The 16,251-nt window shown below is 32.7% G+C and overlaps 1 protein-coding gene across 1 annotated transcript in view; it reads left to right on the top strand.

The window, feature by feature from the left end:
• The window catches only part of LOC141342489 (protein argonaute-3-like), a 55,865-nt gene that overhangs the window by 29,106 nt on the left and 10,508 nt on the right, over window positions 1–16,251 (top strand). Inside the window, exons 5-13 of the mRNA XM_073846946.1 lie at window positions 644–791; window positions 2,695–2,814; window positions 5,633–5,755; window positions 11,440–11,600; window positions 13,149–13,333; window positions 13,415–13,574; window positions 15,270–15,360; window positions 15,460–15,654; window positions 15,741–15,875. Of these exons, the coding sequence (XP_073703047.1) occupies window positions 644–791; window positions 2,695–2,814; window positions 5,633–5,755; window positions 11,440–11,600; window positions 13,149–13,333; window positions 13,415–13,574; window positions 15,270–15,360; window positions 15,460–15,654; window positions 15,741–15,875 (1,318 nt within the window). The remainder of the gene's footprint in view (window positions 1–643; window positions 792–2,694; window positions 2,815–5,632; window positions 5,756–11,439; window positions 11,601–13,148; window positions 13,334–13,414; window positions 13,575–15,269; window positions 15,361–15,459; window positions 15,655–15,740; window positions 15,876–16,251) is intronic.

Genomic DNA, 16,251 nt, shown 5'->3' with positions numbered 1-16,251 from the left:
GGTGCATTATCATCCTGATACATGGTACCACCTTCAGAGTACAATGTCTGAACCATTGGGTGCACATAGTCAACGTTCACACCTGTTCTTACTGGTGGAATGTGCAGTCAGTGAAGATTGGCCACCAGGCTGCAAAAATATAGCCATGAAACCTCCAACATTATATTGGCCAGTGTTTCAGTTTCATTGTCCAACCCCACAGAGTGGTCTTATGAACAAGAAAAGTGAAGTTGGACATCTCCCATGGCATGCATAGTCACCAGATCTGAATATTATTGTGCCACTTTGGGGTGTTTTGGAGGAGCGAGTCAGATAACATTTTCCTACACCAGTATCATGTAGTGACCTGACCCCTGATCTGCAAGAGGAGAATGGCTCAAAATGCCTTTGGCAACTGTGCAGGACTTGTATATGACAATTCCAAAGACGAAATGCTCTATTGGCCAAAAAAAGGAGGCCCAACACCATACTAACTGTGGTCTAAAACCAGGTGTTTCAGTTTTTTTGTCCAACCCCTGTACATACTATAGAAATAGTAAGAGCAGTGTACTGCTATGCTTTCTAAACACAAGTAAGCAGTTTAACTCGTTGATGTCCTCTAGTGGTGGTTTGTTGTTAATTCATGTTCCTTGGCTCCATCTAGGTTCCCTTTGCAGTTGGAGAACGGCCAAACTGTAGAACGAACAGTAGCTCAGTATTTCAGAGAGAAGTACAACCTGCAGCTCAAATACCCCCACCTGCCCTGCCTACAGGTGGGCCAGGAGCAGAAACACACCTACCTGCCTCTGGAGGTCAGTCCTGACATCTACACATTCTCTTTTATGACCGCTGTTATTTTAGAATGACTTTAATTTACTGTTATAGTTTTTGTAAGTATTTTAAATTAGTTTTTTTTGTGTGTATTTTTTTCTTTATTTTTTTTGTGGGGTTACTTTACTTTTAGGTACAGTTTTAGCAATTATGTTGTGTGTTTTTGTCATATTTATCTTTGGGATTTTTGGATATTTTTATATATATTTTTAAATTTATTTTTCAATTTTAGTTAAAGTTGTAGTAATTTTGTTAAAAACAAAATATAAAAATATAAAAGTAAAATCCGAGGCAACATTTCTTCTTTTAATTAAGTTTAACGTAAAGTACTAAAAAAACTAAAACTAAGATATTAAAAAAGTAAATAAATAAATAAAAATGATAACACACAACAAAATTACTACAACTTTTAATTAAATAAAGTAAAAACAAAAAATCTAAAAGAACAATCCGAGGCAACATTTCTTATTTTCATTTACTTTAACTTGAAGTACTAAAATACCTAAAACTAAGACATTAAAAAGTAAAATAAATAAAATGAAAATGACAACACACAACAAAACTAATACAACTTTAATTCAATAAAGTAAAAACCAAGGCAACATTTCATATTTTCATTTAGTTTAACTTGGAAGTACTAAAATACCTAAAACTAAGATATTAAAGTAAATAAATAAATGAAAAATGACAACACACAACAAAATTAGTACAACTTTAGATAAAATTAAAGTTAAAACAAGAAAATATAAAAGTAAAATCCAAGGCAACATTTCATATTTTAATTTAGCTTAACTTGAAGTACTAAAATACCTAAAACTAAGATATTAAAAAAAGTAAGTAAATAAATAAATAAATAAAAATGACAACACACAACAAAATTACTACAACTTTAACTACAATTAAAGTAAAAACAAAAAAAATATAGAAGTAAAATCCAAGGCATTTCATATTTTCATTTAGCTTAAAATAAAATACAAAAATACCTAAAACTAAGATATAAAAAAATAATAAACAAATGAATCAAAAATGACAACACACAACAAAATTACTACGAATTTAACTAAAATTATAGTAAAGACTAAATATATAAGAATAAAATATAAAAGTAAAATCCAATGCAACATTTCTCCTTTTCTTTTAGTTTACCTTGAAAATACTAAAATACCTAAAACTAACATTAAAGTAAGAAAATAAATGGAAAATAACAACACACAATAAAATTACTACAACTTTAACTGCAATTAAAGTAAAAACAAAAAATATAAGAATAAAATATAAAAGTAACATTTCTCATTTTCATTTAGTTTAACTTGGAAGTACTAAAATGCCTAAAATTAAGATATTAAAAAGCTAAATAAATAAAAATGACAACACACAACAAAATCAGTACAACTTTAACTAAAATAAAAGTAAACAAAGGTAATATAATAATAAAATCCATGTCTTATTTTCATGTTGTTTGTCAAACAACTAAATAAATAAGTTAAATAAAATGACAACATGCAACTATTAAAATTCATTTTTAAAAAGTTATTTTAGTACTTAAATGTGAACTTAAAGTAAAATTTTACTAGGAATAAAGTTTACTGTTTTTTTAAATATTAGAAGTTTTTTTTATGGTTTTAAAAAATGACTTTCATAGTTTTTGTTATATTCCAAATAAAAAAAAATTAAATTTGCTGTTTAAGTTTTAAAGGTTTTTTTATTGATTGATTAGTTGTAATTAATTTTTGTGATACTAAATGAAAATGACAAATGTTGCTTTGGCAACTATCTGAAATATAAAAAGGAAATTTTCTAATTAATTTGAACTGTTTGTGTGTATTATATTGTGTTATATTATTAGTTAACTATAATAACTCCAGTTCTCATGCTGTCTCGTAGGTGTGCAATATTGTAGCAGGGCAGCGGTGCATCAAGAAACTGACAGATAATCAAACCTCCACCATGATCAAAGCCACAGCGCGATCAGCACCAGACAGACAGGAGGAGATCAGCAGACTGGTGAGTGGCCTTAAAATCTACAGCCATTGCATAATAATTCACATCCACATCATCTATGTATTTAAACCTGTCCTGTCATGTTCCTGCTGTCCGTGCGGCCCATCTGAATGAGTTCAGAGTGCTGTCTGTGTTAATGGAGGTCAGCCACGACCTTATTGTGAGCTGATTAGCTGCGATCTCTCCTCGAGAGCACTTTGTGAACTCCTTACCCCGTTCCCTGCAGATTTACAGTCTTCCTGCTGCGACAGGTCTGAGCTGATAAAGCGTGATTGAAGCGCTGCTGCTCTTTATACCTTATTAAAATGACAGCCAATCAGGCGCTGAATCTGTGTTGCCGTGGCTGATTTTTCATTTAGATGTAGAATCTCCCAAACAGGATTGGAGAGGCAGTGTGGGAGGAATGCAAGTGACGAGGCCAAAAAAATGTACCGAAACGAAAAAGTCTCACTTTGAGACGGAGCTAAAAATACCGTGGTGAGAGTATTTTTGCACTGCGAAGTACAGCAGGATCTGAGCTGGGATATCTTGAGCTCGTTGCATGAAACGTTTCTGACAAACATCCTGCGTTGTTTAGTCAGTCTCAGGAGAGTTTATTCATTTCAGGCTCTTACTGAATACTGGCTAATTAAAGCCACAATTTGACCATTTAACGGAAGTACATACACTACCATTTTAATGTTTTTTAAAGAAGTTTCTTCTGCTCACTAAGCCTGCATTTATTTGATCTAAAGCACAGCAAAAATGGTAATATTGTGAAATATTTTTACTATTTAAGAATAACTCTTTTCTATTTGAATAGATTTTAAAATGTAATTTATTCCTCTGATCAAAGCTAAATTTTGGCTGAAGATCTGAAATGTACACTCTATATATGTGTGTGTAGATATAAAAGAAATGAGAAATTATAGAAATGAATACTATTATTTAGCATGAATGCTTTAAATTGATCAAAGGTGATAATAAAACATTTGTGACCCTGGCCCACAAAACCAGTCATAAGGTAAAATTTGACAAAACTGAGATTTATACATCATATGAAAGCTCAATAAATAAGATTTCTATTGATGTATGGTTTGTTAGGTTCGGACAATTTTTGACTGAGATACATCTATTTGAAATCAGAAATCTGAGGATGCAAAAAAATCAAAAAGACTGAGAAAATCACCTTTAAAGTTGTCCAAATTAGGTTCTTAACAATGCATATTACAAATCAAAAATTACATTTTGATATGTTTACAGTAGGAATTTTACAAAAAATCTTCATGGAACATGAACTTTACTTAAGTTCTCAATGATTTTTGGCATAAAAGAAAAATCAAAAATTTTGACCCATGCAATGTATTTTTGGCTATTGCTACAAACAAACCCCAGCGACTTAAGACTGGTTTTGTGGTCCAGGGTCACATTTATAATGTTACAAAAGTATCTATTTCAGATAAATGCTGTTTTATTTATCAAAGAAACCTGAAAAACAAAATTTGCTCAGCAACATAATAATACAAATGTTTTTTTGAGCAGCAAATCGGAATATCAGAATGATTTCTGACTGGAGTAATGATGCTAAAATTTCAGCTTTGAAATCACAGGAATGAATTACATTTTAAAATATATTCAGATAGAAAACAGTTATTTTAAATAGTAAAAATATTTCTAAATTTCTAAATTTTTGCTGTACTTTGGAACTTAGTGGAACACATTTTAGTATTATTTGTATAATATTATAGATTTTAGTATTTATTAATATTTTTAGTTAGCTTTTATTTTATATTTACTTTTTTATTTCGATTTTAGTTTTGGTGATGTTAAGACTTCAACTTATTATTATTTTTAATTCGTTTTTTAATTCTTTTTTTTTTCAGTTTTAATTTTAGTTGTAAGATTGTGCTTTTATGATTTTTTTTTTTTTTTTTTTTTGAATTTTAATTTTAGTTTTAGACATTTAGTACTTCATAATAGCATTTATTAATATTTTAATTTGTTTTAGTTTTCGGTTTTCAAGTTTATGTGCTTTTGTCGTTTTTCTTATGGTTTTTTTAAGTTCTGTTTAGATAATTTATTTTTTATTTTAGTTTTATTAATTGTAGTACTTCAACTTATAGTATATATAAATGCCAATTAAATTAATATATACAAATTTGTATTATAAGTTAATGAAAATATGTTTATCTTAAATGTATTATTTCAGTTTTTGTTTTAGTAATTGTAGTACTATAACTTATAGTAATTAGTGTTATTATTATTAGTTGGCTTTCATGTATATGTGTGTGTATAATTGTGTTTATGATGAAATTTTTCACCTAACATTTATATTTTATTATATTTTACATATTTTAAATAGTTTCAATTCACAATAACAACACTGCTAATAGATAAAAGCATTAATATACACATACGTATTGCTACTTGTAAAGGTAAGCATCTGTCTTACTGTTATTACATATTCAATGCATTAGGAATTGGTTTGGGAATCTGAACAAAACCTATAATCACAGTTTGCACTACATGCATGAATGATATTTCAAATCATGCGTCTTCAAGCAGAACTGTGTTGTTTTCATCAGAAAAAGTAATAAAATAATTAATAAAAACAGCTGTAACATTAAAAGCAACATACAAGTGAAGTTGCATGCTGTTTTGTTTTATTTAGGTGCATTAAATCAAAATGCATAAAAAAGAGAATGCACTACATATTAAACAGTACATTTAACGCAAATAAAATCATGTGTAAATAGAATAAAATAGAATCATGTCAGCTGGTTATAAACTCATTTCTGTTCTTGCAGAATGTGTCAGCAGCTGTTTGTCTGTGTGTTTGCAGGTGCGCAGCGCTAACTATGAAGCAGACCCGTTTGTGCAGGAGTTCCAGTTTAAGGTTCGAGACGAGATGGCCCACGTGACGGGGCGCGTGTTGCCCGCGCCCATGCTGCAGTACGGGGGCAGGGTGAGCACAGAGCACTTTATGGTACCCTTCCTTTCAATCACCCACATCTCTCTGTGTCTGTCTGTCTGTCTGTCTGAATGAATGAACGGCTCGTCTCCCTGAGGAACTAACGGCTCCTAACCGCTGCTGCTGTTGTTGTGCGTGTGTGGAATAACTCCCAAAACAAACAAGCTTGCAGTGATTTGTCTCTAGATACTTGTATGCACCATTTAAAATAAAAGTTAGGCTGTCTGTATAGTCTGAGATTGAATTTTGGTTTTGTCTGATTTGGTCTGTTACATTTACATGCTTTTTAAGTTATAGGATAATAGGGGTGTGCGATATGACGATTTTTGATTCAAATGTCTCCACAATCTGCTTTTGAAAAAATATCATAGTATCGTGCTACAGCGTGCCTCCTTCTTAATACACTGTACAAAGCGACATACATTCACTCACGGGGCACTGCACTTATTTGCGATCACAAAAGTACATTATTTGCATGTGTTTTAAAAGCCTTGCCGGTTCCGACATGCACTTCATGACTACACCTGAAGCACCTGCACTAAAAGTCTGTCAAACAGCGCCTGGTTACTTGACTAAGCTATCTTTCGTGTCTGATTCGCTGATACTGTCAAAAACACACAAGGATTACATATAAACACAGTTGGTTATGTCTAAAGCGAAACTGAACAGTTGAGAGAAAACTGATGCACGCCTGTAGATAGTAGATGCGTGCAGCTCTTAAAGGAGTAGTTCACTTTCAGAACAACAATTTACAGATAATTTACTCACCCCCTTTGTCATCCAAGATATTTGTCTTTTTTTCTTCAGTCGTCAAGAAATTATGTTTGTTGAGATAAACATATCTGGAAATTTCTCCATATAATGGACTTAAATGGTGCCCCGATTTTTTAATCTTCAAAATGCAGTTTAAATGCAGCTTCAAATGGCTGTAAACAATCCCAGCCGACGAAGACGGGTCTTGTCTACCGAAACGTTCGGTCATCTTCATACCTTAAAAGCACTGAAACTCGTCCAGCACTAGGGCTTGCAGTGCACGTTCGCGAGACTCTAGTGCAGTCATTCCCAAAGGCGGGTCGCGGGAAATATTGTATGGGTCGCCAAGTCGAGCACTATTTTTCAGTGCGCTATATACTCTTGATTAAAATTTATATGTGTAGTTCACCTATTAGCCGCACGAGGGAGCTCGTTGTTTTCTTCTTCTTCTTTCTTTTTTTTGTTGTTGTTCTTTAGCTGCGCTCTGCATCGCCTGTTTCATACTCCGTCTGCAGTGCATATGCGTTGCGTATTTTTTTCCGCACCCATGTTAACGGATTGGAGCGTTCACACTGCACGCGGTTGCTGTCCAGCAGTGCGTCCCAGAAGCAATGCGTTTGCAGGGGAGCAGCGATCATTTCGGCAGAGTCTATTTTTTGCTGTGCTGCAAGCGCTGCATGTGCTGAATTAAAGTGACAGCGCATTGTTCGCTGTAAAAATGAACATGGATTGACACGAAAATGTCCCATAAATGCATATAAATGAAGTCCACTTTTTCACAGTCAACACGTGGCTTTTTGGCTAGGTTTAAAATAAGGAAAAGTGCCGTTTTAAAGAAAAAGGCAACATAATACGTGCACTTGTCCAGGCAGAAAAGTTCTTTAAAGCATTGTTTTTAATAAAGATTTAATGCGAAAGAAAAGCATGAGAGCCGACTGTTTCTGTCTGTGGTAAGTTTTAATTAAAATATTTTTTGATAGCCCAATTTCAATTAGAAAAGGAAGCTATAGCCTCCCTATGTTGTGTTTAAATGTGTTGCAACTTGCTTGAGCAACTTAATATACAAATCTAGAAGTCAAGTGCATTGAATAATATGTTGGTTTTTATTGAGTTTAAACGTGAAAATGTCTGTTACTGTATTAGTGTACTGTGATAAAAGAGGATCACAATGCTGAAAAAGCACTTGTGGATTTGAAATCAAAATAACGGATAAATATTGTGTTTGTGGTAAACGGCATTTTCTGCAAATCTGCATTTTACTTAAATAAATAAAAAATGGTGCTTTGTCAAATATCTGTATCTCTTTTAAATAGTTAAGTGGAAGCATGACCTTAAAAATGGTCACACATATTTTGTTAATGCATAAATTCTCTTCGTGATATATGAACTATATGGGCTTAATGTTTATTGGGTCACAAGGATTTATCGACTTTAAAATGTGGGTCCCCAGAAAAAAAGTTTGGGAAACACTGCTCCAGTGGAACAGATGTGGTCCAGTCGTGACAGCACTGAGATTCCTGCTCCGTTAGAAATGGCTGGCATTTTCCACACTTGCACCACCATCTCGTCTCGTTTGAACGCGGTCTGCCCGAGGCTTGTGTCGTCGCCGCCGCCGCCACAGTATTCTTCCTCTGACAGAGTTCATCGTCTGTGTATTCCGGCTCATCTGCACCATCTCATGTGCTCCTCCAGCTTCAAAGTCGTCCCACATCGTTGTACTTTATGTTGTACCTTGTTGCTAAAGAGTATTTGATTGCGTTGCACTTCTCTCTTCTCAAGTTCGCTTTGTAAACACTGGGTCTGTAGTTTCGCATACGTCACGCGTGACCTTTCGACGTGAGTACGTAGAGTTGCGAACGCGCACTACAAGCCCTATTGTCGGACGAGTTTCAGTGCTTAAAAGGTATATAAAAATATATTTTTCTAAGAAAATGACCGAACGTTTCGGTAGACAAGACCCTTCTTTGTCGGCTGGGATCGTTTACAGCCATTTGAAGCTGCATTTAAACTGCATTTTAACGGCATATTGAAGATTTAAAAATTGGGGCACCATTTAAGGCCATTATATGGAGAAATTTCCAGAAATGTTTATCTCAAAAAACATAATTTCTTGACGACTGAAGAAAAAAAGACATAACCATCTTGGATGACAAGGGGGTGAGTAAATTATCTGTAAATTGTTGTTCTGAAAGTGAACTACTCCTTTAAAGCGACAGAACTAAACATGCTGTCGATTGTCATTTAAAGGAACAGTTCCCCCAAGTTTACTCACTCACGGGGCTCTATGCTTACTTTTCTTGTTAGGAGTACTTGAGGAGCCTTCCCATTACGAGGTGAAATTTGAAAGTGATTTACAGGGGATTTTTTTTTTATTTATTTTTTTAAACCATTTCATGTTTAATGAGGCTCAGAGGTGGCATGAGTGCAATCAAATTCATAAGTTAATGTTGAGATTAATGTTTTGAAAATGAAATTTTGAATACAGAAATATTTAAATTTAAAATTTAAATAACTAAAAAGATCTGCCAGCAGGTGGCGGCAAGACACTGATTTAATTACTGAATCATATCATTCATTTGATTCGTTTGAACGGCTGGTTCATTCAGGAATAAAGCATTTCTCTTTATGAATGGGAAATTGAATCATTTCACTAGAAAACACACGTTCATTCATAAACGAAACACCGCTGTTTGAATGGAGATGCGCAGCGGCTCAGTTGTGACTTGTTTCAGACTACTTTTGACGATGAAACAGAGCAAAATCGGGCAATAGTGTTGTAGTCAGAAAATGTAAGTCACTTAATAATAAGTTCTTGTTTATTTAACTGTTGTATTAAATCAATATCTCATTTACAAACTCCCTTAAAAATGATTAAAAGCTGTCACTCATCTTGGTTCGCAATATCACAAAGCTCTATTATAATTAACGAAGCTCTCTATGCTACATAATCAATCTCTTAAATACACATTGTCTCTACTCTTTGTTTATGAAAGGATTTGTGAGATATGTGTGTGATACATTACTCAACATTGCAAAAACACATAGAAACCTTTGAAGCTCCCCTGAGCGCAAACACAAATATGCTCATCAATATTTTATCATAGTCGCAAATGCGAGTGAAATGGTCACAATATAGAGCCCTGACTCAGATGTTGTCCCAAACCTCTATTAAAATTTCTTGTGCCGAGCACAAAAGAAGACATTTTAAAGAATGTGGATAACTGTAGCTGGTCAGCGGGGAACAATAAATAAAATACTATGGAACTGGGGACCTAGCAACTGTTTGGTTACCCAAATTCTTCAAAATAAGTTTTATGTTCAACGTGTTTTATGTTTTAAAAAAAACATGAGTGAGTAAATCATGATTACATCAAAAAGTAAGTCATATTTGGGTGATGGTATGCTAATAAAACAAAACACAAAGAAAAATCCACTCACTGCTCTTGACTGAAGAACTTCAGAGTCAATGGATAATTTATGCCTATAGTGTTTTATTTTTATATTTGTTATTTCAGTTTCTTGATAAACACACCTGCTGTACCTGAAAATCAAAGCACTGTTTGTTTTATTTGTATATTATGTGTATTTGTATCATGTAGCCAATCTTTGTTATTAAAAAAAAAAAAAATAACAAAGATAGGCTATGTGTTACAAATGCACATAATATACATTTTTTTTATTTATTTAAAGATTATTATCTTCACCCACTAAACAGCCGCCATTCTTTTTATTTTATATTTTGTTACCATCTAAGGCTTTGGTTTTAAAGCAGGGAAATTAGTTTGGCTGTACTGCTCAGACAACTTGCAAAATAGTAAAACCAACGTGACAAAGAATCATGATAAAATCGTAAATCGTGATATTTCTGAAAAAAATCATGCTATGATGTTTTTGCCGTATCGCCCACCCCTACAGGAGAATCAGAGTCGATGTTAACTCATGATGTAGTATAAAAAGGGCCTAAAATGAACACTTGCCAAGCGCCGAATGCGAGTAAAAATCTGTTATTAAGTCTTAAATCATAAAGAGTTTGGAGAAAATCGGATATGTGTCAGATACGTGCTCATCGGCATCAGGTTTTAAAGTGAAACATTAATAAATGTATTGTAATTTTACTGTTGTTCTATAAAACAAATAAAATAAAATAATGGAAACAATCATTCCAACAGCTTTAATAATGCATTTATTATAACATTCACACATAGTGTTCAAATTGGGACCTGTAATATTTTCTAATGTTTTAAAAGAAGTCTTTTCTGCTCAGCAAGGTTGCGTTTATTTGTACAAAATTTCAAAAGCAGATGCCTGATTTAAAAAGGGGGTCTTAAAAATGGCCAAAGAATATCAGTTTACTAACTTATTAATTTTAAGTTAAATTGTTCTTTGTTGGTAGGCTGTAATGTCTACTAGAATGTAAAAAAAAATATTCAGTGTTAAGTAAATATTTTAAAATTGTTTTGTAATTGATTTTTTTGTCTTCGAAAAGCAAGACAAAACCATAAAAAGCACATTTTGGCTATTTAATTTATGCCATGGTGAAAAAAACGAAAAACCATATTTGGTAATTGGCCTTCAGCCCAGTGTTTTACTTTGTTTGGTTTCGCCTTCGAATTTTCATTTCAGTGCATTCCTAGTAAACATGTTTAGTCATTGTAGAAGCCTGTTTTTGCAAAAAGAGTCTTGTCGCCGGTAAAAATAAATTTTGGCTGGTAAATTTAATCACGTCACCGGCCATTGGCAGGAGTGGCAAAAAGTTAATTTTAGGCCCTGAGTATAAATATGGTTCTAAGTGTTAATGTGAAGTGTTATTGTTGTTATAAGTGTGAAATGTACTTGTACAGTTGTTTGAGTTCCTCTCATGTTTGGTGTCAGTATCAGTGTTAGCCTTGTGCTGCTGTGTTTGTGCTCTCACACGTCCTGTGCAGCAGATCAACCGTGAGCTGTCGTTACAGAACCGCACTGTGGCCACACCCAGCCATGGAGTTTGGGACATGAGAGGGAAACAGTTCCACACCGGCGTGGAGATCAAGATGTGGGCCATCGCCTGCTTCGCCACACAGAGACAGTGCAGAGAAGAGATACTCAAGTGAGTCTCTACGCCATACGGACTTTCAATATTGGTATACTTTTCTTCCACTTTCTTAAAAGTGCCAGGATGTCACAATTTTGGGGGGAAAAAAATTAAATTTGCTAAAAATTGCAATTGCGATTTTTTTTAAAAATTGGGTTTAAGAAAAATCCAGGTTTGCTGTGCTTGTTTCCAGTGCTGCACAATTTGGCCAATAAATATCAGCATGGCTATAAAATAATAATTTTAATAATAAATAAATAAAAATATTTTAAAAATGTAAAATATATAATATTCATAATAATAATAAAAATAATAGTAAATAGTAATTAAAAACAAAACATTGCATTTGTAATTAACTGTCAAATAAAAATATATATATTTAAGAAAAATATAATGATAATAATAAATAATAAAAATAGCTAAATTAAAGCAAAAAAGAAATATTACAATTGAAGTAGTTCACTGTAAAATAAAAATTTGAGTAGTTAAGAAAATATAATATTAAATAATAATAATAATAATATATTACTTTCGTAATAACTCCGTAACACATACAAAAAGGAGTATTCAAGAAAAATATAATAATAACAGTAATAATTATAAAAGGAATAATAATAAATAATAAAAATATAAAAATAGCTAAATTAAAACAATAGTAAATGTTACTATTGTAATAGTTTACTGGAAAATAAACATTTGAGTAGTTAAGAAAAATATAATAATAATAATAAAAATAAAAATAGAAAATGGTAAATAAAAACAAAACTTACTTTTGTAATTTACTTTCAAATAAAACGAGTATTCAAGAAAAAATATAATAATAATAATAATAGGAATGATAATAAGTAAGAAATGTTGCTATTGTGATAGTTCACTGTAAAATAAAAATTTGAGTAGTTAAGAAACAATAGTCATAATAATAATAAAATAAAGTTAATGTGATATTTTTACAGTATAAATAAATCAGGAATTAAGGAAAATTATTAATAGAAATATTAATAGTAATTAATTTTATATTATAATATAATTATAACATATTATAATATATAATAGTAATAATAAAATATTTATTATTATTTTTATTATCATTAAATATATATATTTTTTAATTTATTGCAGATCATAATAATAATAATAATAATAATAAAAATAATAATAATAAATAAAAAACTATATATATATTAAAACTACATTAAACTAAAATACTTGAATGTAAAAGAAAAAAAAATAGTATTCAGTAAAATAATTGTATTATATTGTAGTTTTATTTTAATTTAATACTTTTATATTGCAACTGTAAAATTGCAATATGTTATTTTCAAACGTTAAACCATCAAACTTTAGTTTAATGTAAAACCTCAAGGAGGTAAGAGCACATACAGTGCTTCACTCTGAAAACACACAGTGCATATATTTCTTGAATTAAATCACAGGCTTAGTCATTTGACTATTGCAGTAAACAATATCGCAATTTCCATTTTATTTTGATTAATCATGCGGCCCTAATCACCAGTGCAGTACTTTTCATCCTTATAAGTTTTTGAATTATGTTTCTCCCTACAGGGGTTTCACCGACCAGCTGCGTAAGATCTCAAAGGACGCCGGGATGCCGATCCAGGGTCAGCCGTGTTTCTGTAAGTACGCACAGGGAGCCGACAGCGTGGAGCCCATGTTCAGACACCTGAAGAACACCTACTCTGGCCTGCAGCTCATCATCGTCATCCTGCCTGGAAAAACCCCTGTCTACGGTAAGAACGCCTCACATGCATGCAGAGCCACCCTCCTGAGAAATGCCTTCAGATTAATAAACCCACGTTTGATTTGTGCAGCGGAGGTGAAGCGTGTTGGAGACACTCTTCTAGGAATGGCCACTCAGTGTGTTCAGGTGAAGAACGTGGTGAAAACCTCCCCTCAGACGCTCTCCAACCTCTGCCTCAAAATCAACGTCAAACTCGGCGGCATCAACAACATCCTGGTGCCACATCAAAGGTTTGTAACTGCTTTGCCCGCCTTGTTTTGATTGACAGAACATAAACGGCTCTGCTGATTGGCTGTTTTTAAACAGGCAGATTCTAATAACGATCATTATTATTCATTGCATTGATTCCCAACCTTATTTGACATTAAACCTTAGAGGGGCTTCAAATAAATATTAGTTAACATTTAAATAATTTAACAACATATTTACATGTTCACAGTTCTATGATGTCGGTTAATGATCACATGATCAAACAGGTAAATATTTAATCTTTTTTTAGCAAGTGTTTTTGATAGTTTTTATTTTATTATTTATATATAGGAGTGAATGCCTTGGACAAAAAAGTTTATTATTATTATTATTATTATTGTTGGCCCAAATATTGTATAACACAAAATAATAATAATAATAATAATTATTATTATTATTATTATTATTGTTGTTTTTATAACAATAATATTAAAATGTATTATTGTTAAGTAGTAGTTTTAAAATTAAGACAAAAATATAAGCTATTACTGTTGGAAATTATATTGGAAATTTATTTTAGACTACACATTTCTAATACTCTAGCTTTTATTTAGGTGGAATACTGGTTATTATTATTGTATAGAAGCCTGAAAAAATAATATTTGATTATTTTATTTAGACTACAAGTTAAAATACTAATATTTATGTCTTATAATATTTCATTCCTAGCTTTACAATGTTAAAACTCTCAAGTAAATATCATGTTTCATTAAGATATTTTGTAAATTTCCTACCATAAATATAACAAAACTTAATTTCTGATTGTCAATAGAACTCAATTTTATTTTATTTTTGCACCATCAGATTCCAGATTTTCAAATAGTTGTATCTTGGCCAAATATTATCCTATTGACTGGTCCTTATTACTGGTTTTGTGGTCCAGCATCACATATAGTAGCTTTAACTCTTTAAAAATAAAGAAATGTAGCCTATTATTTTGAAAAATGTACATTTGATAATTATAATCTTATTTTAGTCTAAAAGTTTTTAGAACTTTTAAAAATTCAAATCCTTTGGCTTTTATTTTGCTGTAGTGCTGGTTTTATTTTACCCTCTATTTGATTATTTATTTGCTGTTCATCAAACTCATGAAACCCCTGCAGATCACTCATAAACCCCCTTTTGTGAAACCCTGATTCATTGACTATATTACAAACAGACATAGACACCACATCCAACGCAGTATTAAAGGAGTAGTTCACTTTCAGAACAAAAATGTACAGATAATGTACTTACCCCCTTGTCATGGTCACCCAAGATGTTCATGTCTTTCTTTCTTCAGTCGTAAGGAAATTATGTTCTTTGAGGAAAACATTTCAGGATTTCCCTCAATATAATGGACATCTATGGTGCCCCCGAGTTTGAACTTCCAAAATGCAGCTTCAAAGAGCTCTAAACGATCACAGGCGAGGAAAGAAGGGTCTTATCTAGCAAAACGATGGGTTATCACCATAGAAGTCCATTAAATGGAGAGAAATCCTGAAAAGTTTTCCTCAAAGAACACCATTTCTTTACGACTGAAGAAAGAGAGACATGAACATCTTAGATGACAAGTGGGGTGAGTACATTATCTGTACGTTTTTGTAATGCTAATGGCTGGTTTGTGATGGTGTTAAATATGGCTCATGAACTCTTAACTAATGTAGTGTTTATATGTGTGTGTTTTTTATTTTTAGGCCGTCAGTGTTTCAGCAGCCAGTCATCTTTCTGGGGGCGGATGTGACACATCCTCCTGCAGGAGACGGGAAGAAACCCTCCATTGCAGCGGTCAGTATAGCTTTGGGCTGAATGATATAACACATACGTTATGTATGTTTCATAACATTATGTAATGGAATGATTTCTTGTGTGTATGTGTGGATAAAGGTGGTGGGCAGTATGGACGCTCATCCCAGCAGGTACTGCGCCACAGTGCGTGTCCAGAGACCCAGACAGGAGGTGATTCAGGACTTGGCCTCGATGGTGCGAGAGTTACTCATTCAGTTCTACAAGTCCACTCGCTACAAACCCACCAGAATCATCTTCTACAGGGACGGTGTGTCTGAGGGCCAGTTTAGACAGGTCTGGATTTATTTGGATTGCCCATCACTAATAAAAACATTTCCTGTTTATTTAAAAATAAAACGTGAACGTGTTTGTGCTAGCAGGTGTTGTATTATGAGCTGCTGGCCATTCGAGAGGCCTGTATCAGTCTGGAGAAGGAGTACCAGCCTGGCATCACGTACATAGTGGTGCAGAAACGCCACCACACGCGCCTCTTCTGTGCCGATCGCAATGAAAGGGTAAGTCTTCATCCTGACGCTACTAAGCCCCATTTCAAAGCCACATATGAGAGATAAATCTTAAGTTATGATGAAAGATTGCTTATGAATGTGAGGCTTCAGATGCATGGTGCACTTGAATGATTTTTCTTTTATGCCAAAAATCATGAGGATATTAAGTAAAGATCTTGTTCCATGAAGGTATTTTGTATATTTCCTACTGTAAATATATCAACTTAATTTTTGATTAGTGATATGCATTGCTAAGAACTTCTTTTGGACAACTTTAAAGGTGTTTTTCTCATTATTTAGATTTTTTTTTTTTTTTTTTGCAACCTCAGATTCTGGATTTTCAAATAAGTTGTATTTCGACCAAATAGTGTCCTATCGTAACATC

Source organism: Garra rufa, chromosome 9 (genome assembly GCF_049309525.1).
Source record: "Garra rufa chromosome 9, GarRuf1.0, whole genome shotgun sequence".
Lineage (NCBI taxonomy): Eukaryota > Metazoa > Chordata > Actinopteri > Cypriniformes > Cyprinidae > Garra > Garra rufa.
The sequence above is the reverse complement of the archived record's forward strand: the minus strand, read 5'-3'. Positions and strand labels throughout refer to the sequence as shown.